At 35.4% G+C, this 21323-nt stretch overlaps 1 protein-coding gene across 9 annotated transcripts in view; it reads right to left on the bottom strand.

Moving 5' to 3' along the window:
* The window catches only part of G2E3 (G2/M-phase specific E3 ubiquitin protein ligase), a 60090-nt gene that overhangs the window by 18756 nt on the left and 20011 nt on the right, over positions 1 to 21323 (bottom strand). For 7 of the 9 annotated variants that reach the window (XR_012415695.1, XR_012415693.1, XR_012415694.1 and 4 more), the window contains 7 exons: positions 20602 to 20642; positions 14902 to 14999; positions 12291 to 12392; positions 9357 to 9481; positions 8171 to 8336; positions 3855 to 3961; positions 2779 to 2895 (listed from right to left, as the gene is read on the bottom strand). Coding sequence is in view for 4 of the 9 variants with exons in the window: in XM_045396255.3 (XP_045252190.1) it covers positions 2779 to 2895; positions 3855 to 3961; positions 8171 to 8336; positions 9357 to 9481; positions 12291 to 12392; positions 14902 to 14999; positions 20602 to 20638 (752 nt within the window). In the remaining 5 variants the exon portion in view is untranslated. The remainder of the gene's footprint in view (positions 1 to 2778; positions 2896 to 3854; positions 3962 to 8170; positions 8337 to 9356; positions 9482 to 12290; positions 12393 to 14901; positions 15000 to 20601; positions 20643 to 21323) is intronic. The other 2 variants (XR_012415696.1, XM_015453272.4) reach the window with 1 other exon arrangement.

The raw sequence follows: 21323 nt of genomic DNA, 5'->3' as shown, positions 1-21323 counted from the left end.
GTGAGGAATATTTCCTAAAATAAGCTTGCTCAAACACCTCAGATATTGTGCAGTTCAACAGAATCCAGACCTCCTACCTGGCTCATATTTATATTCTCTGTCATCTGTTCCCAGCTCCATGTTTCCCCCTGTGTTATGTGATGTATGCCATCACATATTCATATTCATATTTTCTCCATGACTATGTGTGTGGGCTATAGTGTGGGGCTCCAGCCTTTTTGTTGGGTATGACTACACCTTCTCTGTTTAGAAACAGATTTAGCTCCCTGCGTGTGTGAAAGTGTGAGTGGCAAGAGAGGTAACTAGACATCATCCCTACCCCAGAGGTGGGGGCATATCATCCCTCTGTGTGGGTGTGCATATGTTAGCGTGTGTCCTCTATATGTGAGAGTCTCTGTCCAGTGACAACAATAAGGAGGAAGAAACAGCTAACCTAAGTGCTTATTATGCTCCAAGTCCAGTTCTCGCTGTGTTCATATGAAAAGTTTAATCCTCACAATTGTAGAAGGTAGATAGAACCACTGTTACTTCCATTTTAAAGAAGAAATCAAGGCACAGAGGGGTCAATAACTTGTCCACTCAAGTTCACATTAGCCAAGTCTCAGATTGAGGTTTCCACTTCAGTTTATCTAGCTTCAGACATGCTCTTAAGCACTAACCATGCTGCCTTTCACTAAAACTGCCTTCCTCTCACTAGGATGAGAGGGTATGAGATTACAAAGCAGTCATTCAGATAGACAATATCTTTGTCCTAGAAAGAAAAGTTGTAACTACTGATTGAGAGACCAATGGTATACAAGAAATACATATAGGCAAAGAACAGCCTAAAATAAATTTGAAAAATATCAATATTATGAATGTATTGCTTCTTAAAATCCTATATACATTATGTCATCTATGCCTCAGCAAAACTCTTGAGGGAGGTATTATTGGTGTTAATGAATGAATAATCAGGGTCACTAGATAAGTAACACAGGCAAGAATACAGTTACTTGACACCTTCAATGAGATCTCTGCCTTCTAAGAATTTTTGGTTTAATAGCATTAAATTTAACGCCAACTATACTGTAACAAGCACAATGAAGGGAACCCCTAGCCCAGAGTAGGGAATCAGGAATGAGGACAGCTGCTTACAGGAAACTTTCCAGAGCAGGCTAGACCTTAGCTGAATCTTCACAATTATATAGTAGCTGACTCAACCTTGTTTCATGAAACAAGGCTCCCAATATTCTGCTCTATACACTGAGCTTACTATGTTAAGTAAGATTACATAACAGTGATAACAATTTATTGAAATTTCCTATATAAATTTTGTAAACTGGATTTGTTACTTCTTATCCTACATCTTAAAAAATGAAGGTATTCTTGGTTCCTACTATGCAACACAGTACATTGTACCTAAAATGCACAAAATTACTGTCAAATAAAAGAGCCACTGACATTATGAAAGAGTAATCAATAAATTTCAAATGCCAAACGCTTTTTATAGTGGTCCAAAAGAAACAGTGCTAGATGAATCTAGTTAAATTACCCTCTAGAATAGTGCTGTCCAATAGAAATACAACGTAAACCATATATGTAATTTAAAATTTTCCAGTAGCCACATTAAAAAATATAAAAAAGTTAAATAGTATATTTTTATTTCCAAAATATTATCGTTTTGTTCAATATGTAATCTACATAAAAATTATTAACAACAAATTTTAAGTTATTTGGTCACATAAGTTCTTTAAGTCATAATAAAATGACTATGGGCTGAAATGTGTCTCCCTGCACTTCATATGTTGAAGTAAATCTTAAGTCCTAGTACCTCAGAAGGTGACTATACATGGAGATAAGGCCTTTTAAGAGGTAATTATGGCCGGGTGTGGTGGCTCATGCCTGTTATCCCAGCACTTTGAGAGGCTGAGGCAGGTAGATCATGAGGTCAGGCGTTTGAGACCAGACTGACCAACATGGTGAAACCCCATCTCTACTAAAAAAAAATACAAAAATTAGCCAGGCAAGGTGGCATGCACCTGTAATCCCAACTACTCGGGAGGCTGAGGTAGGAAAACCGCTTGAACCCGGGAGGCGGAGGTTGCAGTAAGCCGAGATTGTGCCACTGTGCTCCAGTCTGGGTAACAGGGCAAGTCTCCATCTCAAAACAAACAAACAAAAAAAAGAGGTAATTACAGTAAAATAAAGTTAGATGGGTGGGCCCTAAACCAATATGACTGGTGTCCTTATAAAAATAAAAGAGATTAGGACATAGACAACACACTGACAGAGGGACAACTCATGTAGACACAGCTAGAACAGAGCCATCTGCAAGCCAAGGACAGAGGCCTCAGAAAAAACCAAACCTGTCAATACCTTGATCTTAAACTTCCAGCCTCTAAAATTATGAGAAAATAAATTTCTTTTAAGCCCCCCAGTCTGTGGTATTTTGTTAATGGCAGTCCTAGTGAACTAAGTCTTTACAGCACCTTGCAGTTTGGAAAAGGGAAATTTCAAGTGCTCAATAGCCACACGTGGCTACTGGCCACCAGATAGAACAGTGTGGCTCTAGAAAATAGAGTCTCGTGATAATACAACAGAGAAATAGGTTACATCTATACTAAGCACAAAAATTTCTCTGTAAACGGACGTAAATGTGCATTAGAAAATATCCCTCATCTCAGTTTAAACTTCTAACATCCTAAGAGCAAAACTACGTTTCACTAACTATAAAACCTACTTTGTCAGCAGAAGGTTTAAACAAGGAACCACTAAGAACAACTGAACTTTCAGAAATACCTATCAGGTGCATTATAGTCTCGCCCTTCTTTGCAACGACATCTTCGAACATCACAACGCTCATGGTGCTGCAGAAGCTCTTGATAAGCGTTTTCCTCTAATTCCCAGGAAGCATCTCTATGAAAGAAACAAGATATAAAATATGCTTTGACCTATAAATAATGTTACATAAGAGGATCAGGAATGAATCTAAAAATAAAACTTTTTTTTTTGAGATGGAGTCTTGCTCTTTCGCCCAGGCTGGAGTACAGTGGTACAATCTCGGGTCAAGAGCAATTCTCCTCTGCCTCCCGGGTTCAAGCAATTCTCCCTGCCTCAGCCTCCCAAGTAGCTGGGATTACAGGGGCCCGCCACCATGCCCGGCTAGTTTTTGTATTTTTTAGTAGAGATGGGGTTTCGCCATGTTGGCCAGGCTGGTCTTGAACTCCTGACCTTGGGTGATCTGCTCACCTCGGCCTCCCAAAGTGAGGGGAGGGATTACAGGCGTGAGCCACCGTGCCTGGCCTAAAATAAAAACTTTTATATACTTAGGAGAATAATAAAACTTGTCCTTTTTAGGATTCTCTTTAAGATATAAATCCATTCGTGTTATTTTATCATACAGTTAATTAGTCTCAATGAATTTTCACGATAAATGAAAAGTTAACAATAAATTTTTTACAACACATTTTTCCAAATATTTCACTTTCGATTTTTAATTTTAAGTTCACTATCATTATTTCTGGATTCTTCATGCTTAAGTATTAAGAAAATTCTTACATATTTTAAATCACATCTTGATTCTCTCAATTTATACATACCATTTTGAAGTCTTATAATTGTGTACAAAGTCAATCAATTAAAATTAGACATAGCTGAGCTACTTATAAAGAGATTATAAATCAATGAATGAGACATTTATGACACAGTCCTTGCTTTCCAAGAACTGGCCATCTGGGGGAGGAGGTTTTGCATTTCACCATTTGAAATGGCTACCTGTCCATGCTCACTGAATCAGACATAGGTGATCATTTCCATTGCTATTAAATCCTACATTTAAAATATCTCTTTTTATCATAAGGCTAAATGGTACTCACTTTTCAGGAATATGAATTCCCATTCTCAACATCTCTTTCTGAAAGATGTCACTATTACTGCATATTGTACACCTAAAGAAAAACACTCCCGCATTTATTGCTTGAACCTACAGTGGAAAATAGAAAGTCTACTGTTAATGATTTAAGTCTGTTATCAGGTGATGTATTATGTAACAGAACATGTGCTATTTTTAACAATATATTATGAAAACATTTTCTATGCCAGTGGGTTCTCAAACTTTGTCCTTATAAACTAAGTTATCCCACTGCTAAAATCTAGAATTCTTTTTTCCCCCAATGGTTAAAAAAAAGCTAATTAATACTTAGCTTTACATCACCCATATATTTTTTCAATCTTATTGTGTAATGTCATTTTACTTATTGTGTAATGTTACTAAATATTGTGTTGTCCTCTAAAATGTGAGAAAAAAATGAAACTCCTGAGTTACTTCATCTAGAAATGGCGTTTAAATGTTACATAAAAATCATCACTGGTTCTGTTTTTAACTCAATCTCTAAGAGAGCTTTCTTCCCAAACGAGAGAAGTATAAAACCTATCCTCATTGCTATAGCAAATATAGATACAGAAGCACCAGACAGAGGGTACTCAGAAGGAAACAGGAAACTGTAAGCCTACTGGAAAGAGTAGCCAGTCCCCAGTAAAAACTAGTACTATGCATTTAATTAACAGATAGTTAACTCCTGCTTTATAGATGCCAAACACCATGCCTCTAGAAGGAACTAACCCTTTTGACACTTGGATTTAGAATTCTGGCCTCCGGAATGGTGAGAGAATAAACTTGTTTTAAGCAGCCAATTTGCTATGGCAGCCCTAGGAAATGAATATACTACCAGTGCCACTAACTGAAATATAACAGTGGTATATAAATGGAAAAATTATTAAATGAGTCAATCACTAGCAAAATACAGAACAGTACCTAAAACACTTTGGAACTCTTAAGATTGCAATTAAAATGCTCACTGATTCAGGGATTACAGAGTTACTGCTGACCCCTTTGAGCACCACCTAGGTCACTGGAGAATACTTGGCCAACCTGAAACTCTCCCAATGAACTGACAACAAGGAATTCTAGTTTGAGTTCACAAATGGGACTCTTCTTTTCAAGGGTTCACAATATACATAGAGAGGATTCAGGTGTTTTAAGAAAATAAGGACAGGTTGAATATCCCTAATCCAAAAATCCAAAATGCTTCAAAATTGGAAACTTTTTGGTATTATGTACCAAAAATAAAACAAGACAGATTCAACTTCAAGGAATTCTAGTGAGTAGGTATACAGGTATAAAACTACAATATTATGTAAAAGTATGTGTGCATTTTAAGTATACACATGAAAGAAACAGGAAGGAGTATCTAAGTCTACACTGATAAATACGTCAGAGGGTTAGTAAAGCACAAGCTAAGTTTAGAAAAAGGAATAGAGGTTTGCCAGGAAAATAGGACAAAAGACATTCCAAGGATGGGGAATAATACATATGAAGTTTCCCCAGCAAGAGAGAGAATGTGCAATTAGGAAAGTACAATTAATAATATATTTAAGGATTACATTCTTGCCAAACTGAACTAAGTAGAGGCTAGGTAGGTAAGTTAAAGCCAGCAGTGTGAAGAATAAATTAATAGGCAATAAGGCCCCAGAGAAAGACCAACTAGTGGTCTACCAAAAACAGTGTCTGAAATTAAAGCAGTGAGAGTAGAATTGCAATAAAAAGGATACACAGAATATACTAAGTAGGCTTGATTACACTTGGAAAATGATTTATGGATGGTGAAGAGAGAAGCTAATAAAGAGGATTCCAGGTTCAGACAATTAGCAAGTGACATACACACACACACCCACCCATATATGGAAGGGAAACAACAGGTTATTGAAATCTCTGAATCTAAAGGATATTTGAGCAATTGCAGACAGATGCCAAGATCTTTAACTAAATATGGTATATGATAAAAGGAAGTATCTGGTAGAGAGGGGAAAAAACAGGATAAGACACATGGAAGATACCAACAAGACTAGAGCAACGATGGAAAAATCCAAGCTGAACAGTGATAATTCTCTAGACACGAGAGTGGAAAGTTTTTACCAATTTCTTTGATATCAATCTCTAGTCTCTTCTCCCAAAATCCCAATGTATAGCATTTGTAGTGGTTAGAAATAATAACATTTGTTTAACCACATACAGTTATCTAGATTGGATAAGACTCCATGTGCTATTTCAGTTAAGAACAATACTAGAGTACAAAAGTTATTGGAACTCCTTTAGAGAGAGTGACTCAAGAATTAGCCCCATCCTTAGTATGCTCTAATCAAGTATAGTAATAATTGCTTAGTGATATTTATTGTAGACAGGTGTCCATGTGGCTGTGATCTTCAGTTATATTTGCATAAAGTAGACCTAGTCTTTTTTGTTAGTAATATTATTTCTACTTTTTTAACGACAAAATTAAAACTCGGTATTTTCAGAATGTTCACCAAAGGCCTTAACGATACTAGGTCAAGTTTGAGAACCTTTCTTTGCTTAATAACATATAAATGAGAAAAATCTTATGAAAAATAACACACTGCTACAAAATTAACAAGACGACACATTTGGCAGCAATTATATTCATCCAAATACAAACCCTTAATTAAAACAAATTACTTTTTAAAGATTCTCATATAATATGAATAGGTAAGGATAACACTTCACAATGTTGTTTATTAACTGCACTCTCTAGGATCCTTTTATAAACACCTCTTTGCAAGTATTAAATGAATTTCTAATATTTCCCCAACAAAACAGGCTTCATCCTGCATTTTTTTTTTTTTTAAAGATAGAATCTTGCTCTGTCGCCCAGACTGGAGTGCAGTGGTGCTATCTCGGCACACTGCAACCTCTAACTCCTGGGTTCAAGCGATTCTCCTGCCTCAGCCTCCCGAGTAAATGGGATCACTGGTGTGCACCACCACACCCAGCTAATTTTTTTTGTATTTTTAGTAGAGACAGGGTTTCACCATGTTGGCCATGCTGGTCTTGAACTCCTGACCTCAGGTGATCTGCCCTCCTCGGCCTCTCAGAATGCTGGGATTACAGGCTTGAGCCACTGTGCCAGGCCTTCATCCTGCACTTTTAACTGAATAGTCCTAAGTATAAAAGTTCAAGGTCCACACCACAAAAAAAAAAAAGGTATCAAACTTTACTACTTTTAGTACTGTTAGTATTTTTAAGATTTTATTGAAATAAGAGAATTTACATCTTTTTTTGTTTTTGAGACAGAGTCTCCCTCTGTGGCCCAGGCTGGAGTGCAATGGCACAAACTTGGCTCACTGCAAGCTCCACCTCCCAGGTTCATGCCATTCCCCTGCCTCAGCCTCCCTAGTAGCTGGAGCCCACCACCACGCCCAGCTAATTTTTTTTTTTTTTTTGTATTTTTAGTACAGACGGGGTTTCACCGTGTTAGCCAGGATGGTCTTGATCTCCTGACCTCGTGATCCACCCACCTCGGGCTTCCAAAGTGCTAGGATTACAGATGTGAGCCACCACGCCCGGTCTACATCTTTTAACTGTTAAAAATATGTCTGTGGACAATTAGTAATAATAATCTTTCATTTTACTAAACAATAATAAAATTTAAGAAACAGTAGTAAACTTAAGCTTATCAGCTGGCACTTTCACATGTACATATTACATATTTGATGTTACTAATAACTGGAATCTTTTTAAAGTTTTCAAGTATTTTCAGAATCAAAAAATATTAAATTGTCTAATGTTGTGTGTTTTATCATATTCTATTTACTTGAAAAGTAGTAATAAGGTTTGATACATAAGATGACTCTCAAAGAACCAATATTTTTAATTAATTGACAGTAATTAACTCCCTGTTAAGAAGGTATGGTAAAGTGTTTACCAAAGGGAAGAAAAGCCTACTAATGGTTAAATATCTTAACTTGCTATCAAGCTTCTTATCATTTCAAATATCCTGGTTTTCCAGCTTAAATATGTAAATGAAACTTAGGAATTAAAATCTAGTTTATTCATTGTGAAATCAAACAGAATCCTTAGGTAAAAACAACAAAATTCTGTAAGTATAAATATACACTAAAAAGTTTCATCTAAAGTATTTTTTGAATCTTAATTGCATACTTAAATAGGGTGAATTTTGTATATAAAATGTGCTTCAAATTAAGTGCTTTAAAGCTGTTTTAAAACTAACAAGTGATAAGAGCTAATACACACGTCAATTCTTTCTAATTTAAAATTTAAATCAGTAAGCCATAATTTTATATCAATCAGAGAAAGCTTACAAAACATGTATCTTACCTGTAAACAGTCTCTATGAAACCAAGCGTTCTTACAACAAGGACTTCGTAATATGTTATAACTTGGAATAGGCTCAATAAATTCCAAGCAAATGGTGCAAGGTAAGGACTCTCTATAATTATTAGATGTAATTATTTGAACAGGTCGATGGTTCCAACAAAATGACCTAAAAATGCAAATTATTTAAAAAAAAAATTTCATGAACTGAAAGCAAAACTTGGAAAACACCGTAATTTACATATATAAAATAAAATTCATTCGTCTCCATCTTATAATTCACCCACAACAGACTGAAGAGTTAAAAATTAAGTCTCACAATCTATGACCAAGGAGAGAGCTGAACCTTCAAAATCTGAACTTTTCTGTAGTGAGACTTACTTATACAGAATTTCAGAAACTAATTATGTTGAGAATCCTATGTAATATTGCCAGCAATGCAGTATACACATTATTGTACTCAACTACTGGGTACATACTGTTATGCTCAAAATCGTATAAAATTAAAGGAGGCAGGAACTTATGCCTAAAAAATAATTTAGTCATATAACACATAAAATGCAATTAATAACCTATTCCCAATTCACTTTATCTCCATTTGTGTTTTCTAAACTGTAGTTTTCTTACATGGTAACAACCCATTAAATAGGTCAAAAATCCAAATACTAAAAGAAATAGAATACTTATGATACCAAATGTCAAAATTTACAAAATCTTGATGTTTAAAGTTGTGCTCAGGAAGCAAATATTTTCAGGGTATCCTAGGGCATAATATTTATTTTGTGGACTCAATCAAATTTACATGCCTTTGATTTACTCAGTGAGAAATGCATACAGCCCTGTGAAGAGTAAGTCGACAATAATTCTAAAGAGTGACACAGAAATCTAGAATTATGTAAAGGTGGAGATTTTCACTGAATTATGGATAAATTAACAAGTTCATGTTATATCCAAAAGCTGAAATTTGAAGATGAATACTAATCATTAGGTCCATCCTAGACATGGTAATTCTCAAGACTTGGCACACAGAAATGACCCCATAAGGGTGGGTAGGAGGGTAATATATAATGTTATATCTAAACTCTAATGCTCTAAACAGAAAATTTATACTAGTATTGTATCATTGGGATATGTATTTTCCACTATTCTTTAACATTGAACTTTCATATTTAGCAGTTAAATAACTCACGCAAAATTGCCAGTAAACTGGAAAATACATTCTCTCTGAAGTCCACATGGGAAATGATAACTTCGTTTACATCGAGGTGCAACACATCCAATTGAAGCACCATTTTTCTTGCAAACACAGCATTTCTAGAAGAATATGTGAAAACAGGGGTCACAACATAAAAAATCTGAGTACTATAGTATGATCAAGACATAAATAGATACTCCTTGTGGGGAATCTGAAAATTATTTCTTCACGTAACAGCTGTGATAATGGTATGTTAAATAAATTTCCTGAAAAAACTGTTTTACCCAGAAACAATCTAAAGACAACAAAGATTCACTCCTATAACAATTTCGATAAAGAAAACATCTCTTGCCTAACACATGGATAAGACAGAGAAGCCCCTTTTCCTTCCTACTAAAATATTTTAAATTGAAGGGTTTACAAACATAAAAGCTATATACATAAACATCTCATTGAAATCTCAAGAGAAAGCACATAAATTAGGCAATACTCATCAAGAATAGGAAAATACTATAAACCAATTTATAAAAAAATGGCTAAGATCACTCTATTCTGAACAAATGAAAAAGTGTTAAGACACCTATAGTGGATTTAGAGTGGTCTCCAAAAAGTTATGCTCAGGTCCTGACTCCCAGTAACTGTGAATGTGAACTTATTTGGAAACAGGGTCTTTGCAGATGTAATTAAGTTAAGGATCTTGAGATGAGATCATCCTGGATTTAGGGTAGTCCTTAAATCAAATAACCGATGTCTTTACAAGAGAAAGGAGAGGGAGATTTAAGACACAGGCATATACAGAGAAAGGTCTGTGAACACAGAAATAGACTGGAGTTAGGCTGTCACAAGCCAAGGTACTCCAAAGATTGCCAGTAGCCATGTGAAGCTAGGGGAGAAGCATGGAATTAATTCTCCCTCAGTGCCTCTAGAAGGAACCAACCCTTTTGACACTTGGATTTAGAATTCTGGCCTCCGGAATGGTGAGAGAATAAACTTGTTTTAAGCAGCCAATTTGCTATGGCAGCCCTAGGAAATGAATATACTACCAGTGCCACTAACTGAAATATAACAGTGGTATATAAATGGAAAATTTATTAAATGAATCAATCACTAGCAAAATACAGAACAGTACCTAAAACACTTTGGAACTCTTAAGATTGCAATTAAAATGCTCACTGATTCAGGGATTACAGAGTTACTGCTGACCCCTTTGAGCACCACCTAGGTCACTGGAGAATACTTGGCCAACCTGAAACTCTCCCAATGAACTGACAACAAGGAATTCTAGTTTGAGTTCACAAATGGGACTCTTCTTTTCAAGGGTTCACAATATACATAGAGAGGATTCAGGTGTTTTAAGAAAATAAGGACAGGTTGAATATCCCTAATCCAAAAATCCAAAATGCTTCAAAATTGAAAACTTTTTGAGTGCCAACATGATGCTCAAAGGAAATGCTCATTGGAGCATTTTGGGTTTTGGATTTTCAGATTAGAGGTGCTCAACTGGTAAGCAAATATTCCTAAATCTGAAAAAAATTTCAAATGTAAAATTTCAATCTAAAATTCTGGTTCTAAGCATTTTGGATAAGGGATATTCAATCTGTAGTTCCAAACCATAAGGGGACCTTTAGAGACCACCTTTTACCACAAGCTCACTATCACCAGGAAGTTTAGGAATTGATACTAATATCTCACATTTAGTATCTCGCATAGTCCTTAGATTCATGCTAACCTTTCTCCCAAGGTTTTTCCTTGTGCCCTAGAACCTCTCTTTTTACCATTAACTCTCCTATCTTCTCGATATCTTCAAAAATAACTGCCTCCACTTCTTTGCCTCAACTAAAATAATAAATGTTTCTATGTGCTTCCCTTGTAGACCTTCTTGAATAAAGCTGTTTATTTTTCCATCCTCCTTAATTTCCAGACTTGACACAGGGTAGGACATGGACAGGCGCAAGAAAGGGGACAAAGAGAACATTATTTTAGTTCTCTGTTCAATATTATAGGCCAACTTCATTTTCACACTTTGAAAAATTTGGACCTTTGAGCCTAATGACATTTACCTTTCTGTTATCTGCTAACTTCCTAGGCACTCTTCCACCTCAAGACTTTGGCATCTGTCGAAACAAAGTCTAAACAACTTCAGCATTTATGGGACAATCTTTCTGTGACTTCTTCAACTATAATGTGTCAGTGTCCTTCATTTCCCCTCCAGTGTAATGATGAATCCCCTCATCACCCAAAATGCTCCCCCATGAAAATCATTAATTCCAGTATTGCATTCTCTAAACAGAACTCCCTATACTTCAAATCTCATTCTTTCTCATTATTTTTACTCAGACCATATGGAGACATTTCCCTGCATACAGCATAGTGGCTAATACACAGAAGATGCACAAATGATAGCTGAATGAGCAAGGAGTTAAAGTTTAGAATGCCTATCCTAGAGAATAGAAAGGGGCACTGAATATAACCACACAATGTCAGAAAAGGGTCAGGAGATACGGAGATCATGAATTGCCAGTCTGCAAAGCTGTGTAATTTCTAACTCAACCCAACATTCCAATCTCAGCAACTGAGGTATTAGAATAAAAAAGTAAACGGTTGGGTTGACTCAGGATTGAAGGTTTGCAGAATGGCAGAGTGGAGTTATGATCATAATTCTGATGGTCAATTCTGATGGACATGTTGGAATAAGATAAGGAAGTGAAGTCGGTATTGTCACATGTATTATCCAGGGTCAATTAAGCTTTCTTTCATGGGCAAAAATATAAACTGTCCTCCTAAAACTTACCATATTTAAATGACAAAAATATGCATTGAAGCATATAATCAAAGTCATAAATTTCTAGTACAGAAACCAACAGAAAATACTTCCCAAGTATTGGCAATATTTATGGCATTTAGTTAATAATAAAATAATTTACTTACCAGTTTAGAAGCTCTATTCACTTCCTTCCTGATATCTTCTATTAGAAAACCATAAACTCCTTCTTCTTCTTTACCTCTCTGCCAAATTCCACTTGACATCAACTATGAATATATTCTCAATTAGAAAATAATCTCTAAGAAACTAGTTGGGCACTAAAAATATATATCCATACTATTCAGTCTAATAAAAAAATAGACATAAAATGGCTCAAATTTCAAGTAGTTCCCTAGAGGAGTTATTTTTCATGGTGAAAGTAAGAGCTTACTTACATTGTTTGATTCAGAAGGCATTGTATATTATCAGCTTGTATATCCTAATAAGTTTCTAAAAGTATTCCAGGAAGTAACAGAAAAAGAAAGAAAAAGAAAAGAAGATAGGAAGGAAGGCAGAGAGTGGTTAGGTGGGTTAGAGGAAGAAAAAAAGAAAGAAAGAAGACCTACAATTAAGCTTAACAAAAAGGAGTGGTGAATACAGATCGCGACAATTCAGATTAATTCAGGCTAACTCTAAATCTAGTTGAATTCTGAATCATTAAGGCAGTATTTAAAAGAAAACCTATTAAACCCTAGACAACATAAACATTTGAATTTTAAAATCCAATGCGACAGTAACGAATGTTTGACTGTTTTAAAATTTGACTTAAGCTTCACTGTTTATATATGTTAAGAAAGCCTGAGTCAGAAAACGTGTAGAATGTGAATAAGAAATCCAGGCTTGAAAGCCAGGCTTCGCTGAAACTTGTGGAACCCTAGGCAAGTAATTTAATGTCTAAAACCTTAAACATGAAAATAAGAACACTGGATTAGATTGTATCTAAGTCTCTTTCCGCTCTAGCATTCTATTACCATTTGTAACATCACTATACTTTTTTGTTCATAATGAAATAGAATATTAAAAGAGTTGAGTCTGGGGTCAGTATTTTTTTTTAAAGTATTACACTCACTTAATAAGACAGAACATAAGGGAAATTTTGATATGATCAACTTAAATTATTACATAATTCAAAAACACTTTGTAGAGCAAATTTGTGATTAGAATTTTAACCAGTATATCGTAAAGAAAAACAAGTGATAACAAGTGACACACACTAAGAATTTGTTATGAAAACATAACCTGCAGACAGATAAAACAGCTCTCCTAATTCTACTGCATAAAAAGTAAAATAATATAATCTTCCTTTCCTGATTGAAAAAAAAGTAAAATAAACATACAAAAATGAAAAGATTTTCTTTTTACTGCAAAACGTAATAGACTCTAACTTATAAACATATTTGGAATGACAACTTCATGTTCTCTTATAAGTAAGTTCCCAGGCCAGTGTACTACTCTATTTAACCTATGAGGTACTGAAGCACAAGACTGTAGTCTTAGAGGACCAAGGAATACTTTAGGTGGTTTCTCAAAGAAGCACTGAAATAATTTTAACATGGATAGTGGTAGATTCGAAAATATGTCCACAATTTGTTGATAGTTCTTCCTTCAAGAAATGGTGCTTAATTCCCCTTGAGTGTGGGCTACTAGACTTAACGATTTGTTTCCAATAGAATAAAGCAAGAGACATTAGTGAGCGGTTGTGATGACTAGGTCATATGGTTCCATCTTGATTTCTCTCTCACTGTCTCCCTCTCTCTCATCATTTGCTTTGGGGGAAGCCAGATGCCATGCCATGAGTAGCCTTATTTACCAAGAGGCCCAGGAGGTAAGGAGCTGAGGTTTCCTGACAATAGTCAGGAGATATTGAGGCCAAAAGCCACATGAAAGAGCCATCAGAGGTGAATGGATCCTGCAACCTAGTAAAGTCTTCAGCTGTAATCTGACTGATATCTCAAAGATAACCTCATGAGACTCTGAGCCCGAACTATCCAGCTCAGCCAAATTCCTGACCCTCAGATACTGTGTGAGATGACAAACGTTTTATCTGCTAAAATTTCAGAGTAATTTGTTAAGCAGCAGATAACGATACAGTATCAAGAAACACTGTATGTACTAATGTAAGGTAGTAATGTGGCATGCTAAGGCAGTAACGTGTCACTAATATCTTAAGGCACGAATTCAGTGAGGTGAGAAATTGGTGGAGGGGAGGGGAAACAAGGGAGAGACTAACTCTGAGTATGAAAACACTCATTTGCTTTCTTCTGAGTGATGCATAAAGTAACTGGTTTCCTTTTCCAAAAATATTTATTACCTTTAGCCAAAAGGTTTCTTTTCAGGTTCTGTGTGAAATAAAATACTTTTATTCTACTCCCTGAACCCTCAAACAAGTCTTTTCTCAGATTTATCACTAGCAACAAATGAAGTAAGAAAGTGGTAAAAGAAATACCCACTTTATAGACCTAATCCTTTTCTCCTTTTTTCACTTAGGCCTTAAACAGAAAGAAAGAAAGAAAGAAACAAACAAACAAACAAACAAGTAATAATGATAGGTCTTTATATGTACCAAGTAACTTCAGAATCTTAGAATTCAATATAAAAAAGTCTATTTTTAGAGATAGACAAAATGAGATCTGGAGAAGTTAAATGACTTATCCAATTCTCAGAAATCAGTGTCCGAATCTTACTATCTTCTTTAGAATACCAAATTTCTAAAATTTAATTATAAATTATACTCACCAAACAGTAGTAATGTACAGTGAGATTCCATTTCTCCTTAGTTTTCTTTTCTCCATATTTATTAGGACAGTCATCGTTTTTTCGACAGAAAACACAAGCTAACAGGTAAAAAGTAAATAGATATAAAAATATATTTAAATTTTTCAAAAAAACCTGTGGAACTGGTGCTTCCCTCAATTTCTGTGTTAAAGTCTTTCTGGGAGAGCAAATCATATAATATTGACATCAGTAACTTAAAATTTCCAATACCTACTTCTGACACATTACTGTAACTTTATGCTCTTCACCAATCTTTAATGATAAATTCCAGTGTACGGTTAAAATGGCAATTTATGAAGTAACATCACTGAAAATGACAGACTGGGGAACTACAAAACTCTGATTAAACTGCCAAAAACTGTTAGAATTAACTTTTTAGAAGCTCTACAATCTAAATAAAAACTTACAAAAATTAGGAGAATGCTTAATGAAGAAACAAACTACTAATTTTGATGAGAACATTTTAACTTACCCACCTACCATTCCCCACTGCCCAGCTGGGCAGTGGTTTTGGGGTGGCCCATGTTCCTGGTACAGATTACTGGTCCAAGAGGGGGTAAAATGGACCTTGTTCTAAAAAAAAAGTGATTGTTTTGACTTGTATGATGGTTCCCTGAGGGATGAGCTCAGATGCTTGCCTTTCTTTCACCTGCTTCAGAACATTCTCAGGGCTAGAGCCTCTGCTGTTTGTCAAAAAACATTTGAAACAAATATACTAGCTGTAGTAGCCTAGGACAAGGGAAAACAGACAGGGAAAGCAGCAGACAGACTGAAAGGCATAGGAAAGAAGAAAAGAGGGTACACGAGGGAATAAAAGTTTGGAAAACCTTCTGCATAATACTGGAGAATCTAGAAGTCCACGTGCATGCCCAGAGATGTACACATGCTCAGAAATGACCCAAGAAATCCTAAGCTGTCACCTCTGGCTGATTTTTAGGCTCATGCAAGCCTATGTTAAAAAAGAAAATCCCAAATCAATAACCAACCTACAATTTAAAGAACTAGAAAAAAGAAGAAACTAAATCCAAAGCTAGCAGAAGAAACAAAAAAATAATGATTAGAGTAGATATAATCAAAATAGAGAATGGAAAAACAATAGAGGGAGTAAAGAAAAGTTGGTTCTTTTTAAAGATCAACAAAATTGATAAACCTTTAGACTAACCAAAAAACAGGGGAGAAGATTAAAAACTTACAACAAAACTACAGTAAGCAAAACAGTGTGGTAGTGACGTAAGGATAAACATATAGATCAATGAAAAAGAGTCCAGAAATAAATATATACATCTATGGTCAAATGATTTTCAACAAGAGTGCCAAGACCATTCAATGGTGAAAGAATAGTCTCTTCAACAAATAGTGCTGGGACAACCAGTTACATGCAAAAGAACATAGATGAACCCCTACCTCGCACCATATATACAAATTAATTCAAAAACAGTCAAGGACCTAAAATAAAATTCTTAGCAGAAAGAATAAGGGTAAATCTGTGTGACTTTGGATTTGGCAATGGTTTCTCAGAGTTCACATGACACTAAAAGCACAGGTAACAAAAGAAAAAAATGATAATTGGACTTCATGAAAATTTAAAACTTTTGTTCCTGAAAGGACACTACCGTCTGGGTGCAGTGGCTCATGCCTGTAATCCTAGCACTGTGCGAGGCCCAGGCAGCAGATCACAAGGTCAGGAGTTTGAGACCAGCCTGGCTAACATGGCGAAACCCTGTCTCTACTAAAAAAAAATTCAAAAATTAGCTGGGCATGGTGGTATGTGCCTGTAATCCCAGCTACTCGGGAGACTGAGGCAGGAGAACTGCTTGAACCTGGGAGGTGGAGGTTGCAGTGGTGAGCCAAGATTGTGCCACTGCACTCCAGCCTGGGCGACAGAGCAAGACTCTGTCCCCCCCACAAAAAAAAAAAAAAAAAAAAGACACTATCAAGAGAGTGAAAGACACTCTACACAATGCAAGAAAATATTTGAAAACTACATATCTAAGGATCTAGTATCCAAAATGCATTAAAAAAAAAACCTCTTATAACTCAACAAAATCACCAACAATCCAATTTAAAAATAGGCAAAGGCTTTGAATAGACATTTCTCCAAAGAAGATATACAAAGAGCCATTAAACACATTAAAAGATCCTTAATATCACTGGTCAGCAGTCAACAGAGAAATGTAAATAATAACCACAACGAGATACCACTTCACACTCACGAGGATAGCTATAATCAAAATGTCTGACAATAACAAGTATTGACAAAGGACTGGAAAAATCAAAACCATCACACACTGCTAGTAGAAATATAAAATGGAGTAGAGCCTTGGGAAATAGTCCAGCAGTTCTTCAAAATTTAAACAAAGAGTTACCATATGACACAGTAATTCTATTTCTGGATATATATATCAAAGAACTGAAAACAGATATTCACACAAATACTTGTAAACTAATGTTCATAGCAGCACTGTTCACAATAGCTAAGTAGAAATAAGCCAAATGTCCATCAAAGGATGGATAAATGGAAAAACAAAATATGGTATGCCCATATGATGGAATATTATTCAGCAATAAAAAGGATGAAAGTAGTAATACATGCTATAGCATGAATAAACCTAGAAATATTATGCTAAGTGAAAGAAGTCAAGCACAAAGGGTCACAGTATTACTCAATTTACTTATGGATTACTTTATCCAACATAAGTAAATCCACAGGGACATACAAAAAGCAGACTAGTGGTTACCAGGGCTGATGACAGGGAAAATGAGGGGTGACTACTTAATAGGTACAGGGTTTCCTTTGAGGGTGATTAAAATGTTTTAGAACTAGATAGTGGTGATGGTTTCACAACATTGTAAATGTACTAAATGCCACCAAATTGAACACCTCAAAATAGTTAAAGTGTGAATTTTATGTCTATTTTATCCACCCCTCCCAACACACACACAAATACAACTTGTAGAGTCAGAGATCTGAGTTAAGACTCAACTAATGCTTTTTTAGAAAACTGTATATACTCACAATGTTTAGCACGATGTTTTGATATATGTACACATTGTGGAACAGCTAAATGGAGCTAATTATCATATGTATTACTTCACATATTTACCACTTATTTGTGGTGAGAATACTTAAAATCTACTCTTACTAATTTTCAAGTATACAATACATTGTTACAAACTATAGTCACCATGTTGTATAATAGATCTCTTGAACTTATTCGACCAGTCTATTATAAAATTTTGTATCCCTTCACCAACATCTCCCAATCCTCCCAACCACTGGTAACCACACTATACTGTTTCTATAAGTTTGACTTTTTCATATTCCACACATAAGTGAGATTATGCAGTATTGTCTTTCTGTAACTAGCTTATTTCACTAGTGCTTTATGACTCCATTTCCTCATCATAAAAATGAGGATAATAGTAGCTACCTCAAAAACTATGCCTTAGTGAGGACTAAATAAGACAGTGTATATTAAAATAATTAACAGGATATGACATATAGACAGAACTCAATGTTAGAATTAAAATAACTAATCTTTTCTGATATATGTTTACTTTTACAGAAAATTTTATTAAGATGCTAATGAAACAAGTTGAAAATCACTAGCTGAAGAGAAAAGACAGGATCCCTAAGAAGTAGATCCCTACAAGATGAAGGATGCTTGCATCTCTAAATGATTGCATGCCACAGAAACTCCCTAACTGCTCCATCTTCCTTAACCCATGCATACTGGACTGTAACCTGACCAAGTAATAAACTTCTATTGCTTTAAACCAGTAAGATGTCAGGGTTTACCAGTTATGGAAACTAGTATTATTTACCTTGACTAATATATGTAATCAAGAATAGATGTCACATGTTAAAAGTTATTATATTTGTTAATAGGCAGCTCACCAAATAGATTCTAGAACTGAAAGAAATAGGATGAGCTCATATTTAATATAGGGAAAGAGCCTAATTATTCTGCCCTCCCTCACTCCAGTTTAAAGGGATAAGTCATAACTCAAAAGTCTCTCTCCTAACCCTTTAAAATATTTCAGCTCCTCTTCCTTCCCTTCCATACAAGGGAGCTGTTCACATTAACGCCAGTAAATTGCCATTTATTCATATTGGACATCCTACACCAGTAAGCTCCACCTTAACTCCATCCCCAATACCTACACTTTTACCTACAAGTGTACATAAAGCTCAAGAGAAAGAGGACTATGTAGAATTAGCTCAATCTACAAAACAGGAGTCCTTGTGAACTGGCTGAAACTATAGAAGAGGGAAAATTCTTGCCATGAACCCGGGACGGAGGTGCATCTGCTGTATGCTGTGGACCTGTGGTTTTCCATTTGTTCCTTTCTCCCTCTGTCTCCCTCTACCCAGTATGGAGGGCCCTGAATGCAGAACAGACTAGGTTTCAGGAATGCATTTTTATAAGTAGATTATTTTTATATTCATTTGTACCTTCCTGCTTTTAATGTTTAAAATTTGGTAAAATTGCCCTGATTTCATTATATTTATCATTAAGATTGCCATTTAGTGTAGTAAATGACACTCGTTTCTATTACAATAATGAAGTAGTTTCTACCTTAAATACATTCATGTAAAGAAACAGTCAATCTTAGGAAAAAGTATCAATAGTAGGTGTGTATTTGCATTTGGCAAATGCATAGAGGTAGTCCATGAAGTATGAAGTTTCAGAACTATTAGCATAGCTGACAGAAGTCTGGAGGCAGAAGCAGGGAAAGAAAGTAGAAGAGGTTTAGGAGCACACATTTCCTTTTCCAACAAAATGTGGTGTCAAAAGATACTCTAAAAGTAATGGTCAAGATATAGAGTTGTAAGAATATTATTTTAATTTTAGAGGGAATTTAAAAAGATCTAAAATACAGTGGGTGAGGGAGCGTGGCAGAAGTGTGTAATCATTTAAATTCCTCATCATATAAACAGATACTGTTTATAATAAATGAAGAAAACAACAACTAAAAGCAAAGGTCAAAATGGACTGCATCTATTTGGGAAGATTGTTATGAGCACGTAGAGGTAAGTTTTCCTTTTCCTTTTTTTTTTTTTTTTTTTTTGAGACAGGGTCTCCCTCTGTCACTTAGGCTGAAGTGAAGTGGTGCGATCTCTGCTCACTGTAACTTCTGCCCCCCCCCCCCCGGGTTCAAGTGATTCTCTTGCCTCGGCCTAGCGAGTAGGTGGGATTACAGGCATGCACCTCCTGGCTAATTTTTGTATTTTTAGTGGAGATGAGGTTTTGTCATGTTGGCCAGGCTGGTCTTGAACTCCTGACCTCAAGTGATTTGCCCGCTTCAGCCTCCTAAAGTGCTGGAATTGCAGGCATGAGCCACTGCACCTGGCCAGTTTTTCTTTTCATGTTAAACTTTTACACTGTTTAAATTGTTCTCATCTGCATTTTTTCCTTTAAATAATTGTTTTATTGAGATACGAATCATATCTTGTATATATACATTAGAAATAAAATTTGGCAAATACATTGTCTTCTGATAGGTTTTTGTTGAAATAAATATATGCAGTATTATACTTTAGTACGTGGACAAACGAACTAAGTATGTGCCAGGGAATTCATTCCTCTTCAGTCCTAATGTTTCAGAAACATATTTAAAACTCACTGTAATAAAATTATTTTAAATACAGTTACTTACCAAGGTTCTGTGAGTCACCAGGTTTATTTTCATTCATTTTACTAGGAAAAATAACATTAATACAGTCATCTTAATTGCAAAAGTCTCAAATTAACAACTTTTATTAAATGCAGTCAATGCATAATGACAAATAAGTCATATAAAACTCTAGTACTTTAATTTTTCTTACCTTTAATACATCTAAGACCAGTAGTTCTCAACGGGGGTGTTAAGAGTTGGGGAACATTTTTAAAATTAAAGGGAATGTTTTTTAGTTGTCAAAACAATTAAGATGACCACTGGTATTTAGTGGAAAGAGGCCAGGATTATAGGACATCTTGCAATGCACCAAAAAATCCTACATAACAAACAATAGTGTAGACTTTCAAATTTCCATCTGGACATTCAAGTAGGTTAAAAAAAACCTATTTGTAATTATCTTAACCTAGAACCTAAGCCCATTTTACATATTAACAAATTATATTTCCAGAACTACAACTCCTATGTCAATCAAGGAAATTTCTATTTAAGTTTTCTTCAAAGCTTTAGCCAGAATTGTTCATCATTTAGGAAAAAAGAAAAAAACCATCATCAATAGCAATGCCATTCATATTTATGCAGCCTATAAAACAATCCTGTGGCTGGGTGCAGTGGCTCACACCTGTAGTCCCAGCACTTTGGGAGGCTGAGGCGGGTGGATCACCTGAGGTCAGGAGTTCGAGACTAGCCTGGCTAACACGGTG

The sequence above is a fragment of the Macaca fascicularis genome, chromosome 7 (genome assembly GCF_037993035.2).
Source record: "Macaca fascicularis isolate 582-1 chromosome 7, T2T-MFA8v1.1".
In the NCBI taxonomy this organism is placed as follows: Eukaryota; Metazoa; Chordata; class Mammalia; order Primates; family Cercopithecidae; genus Macaca; species Macaca fascicularis.
Note: the sequence above shows the minus strand (reverse complement) of the source record. Positions and strands in the feature narration are given on the sequence as shown.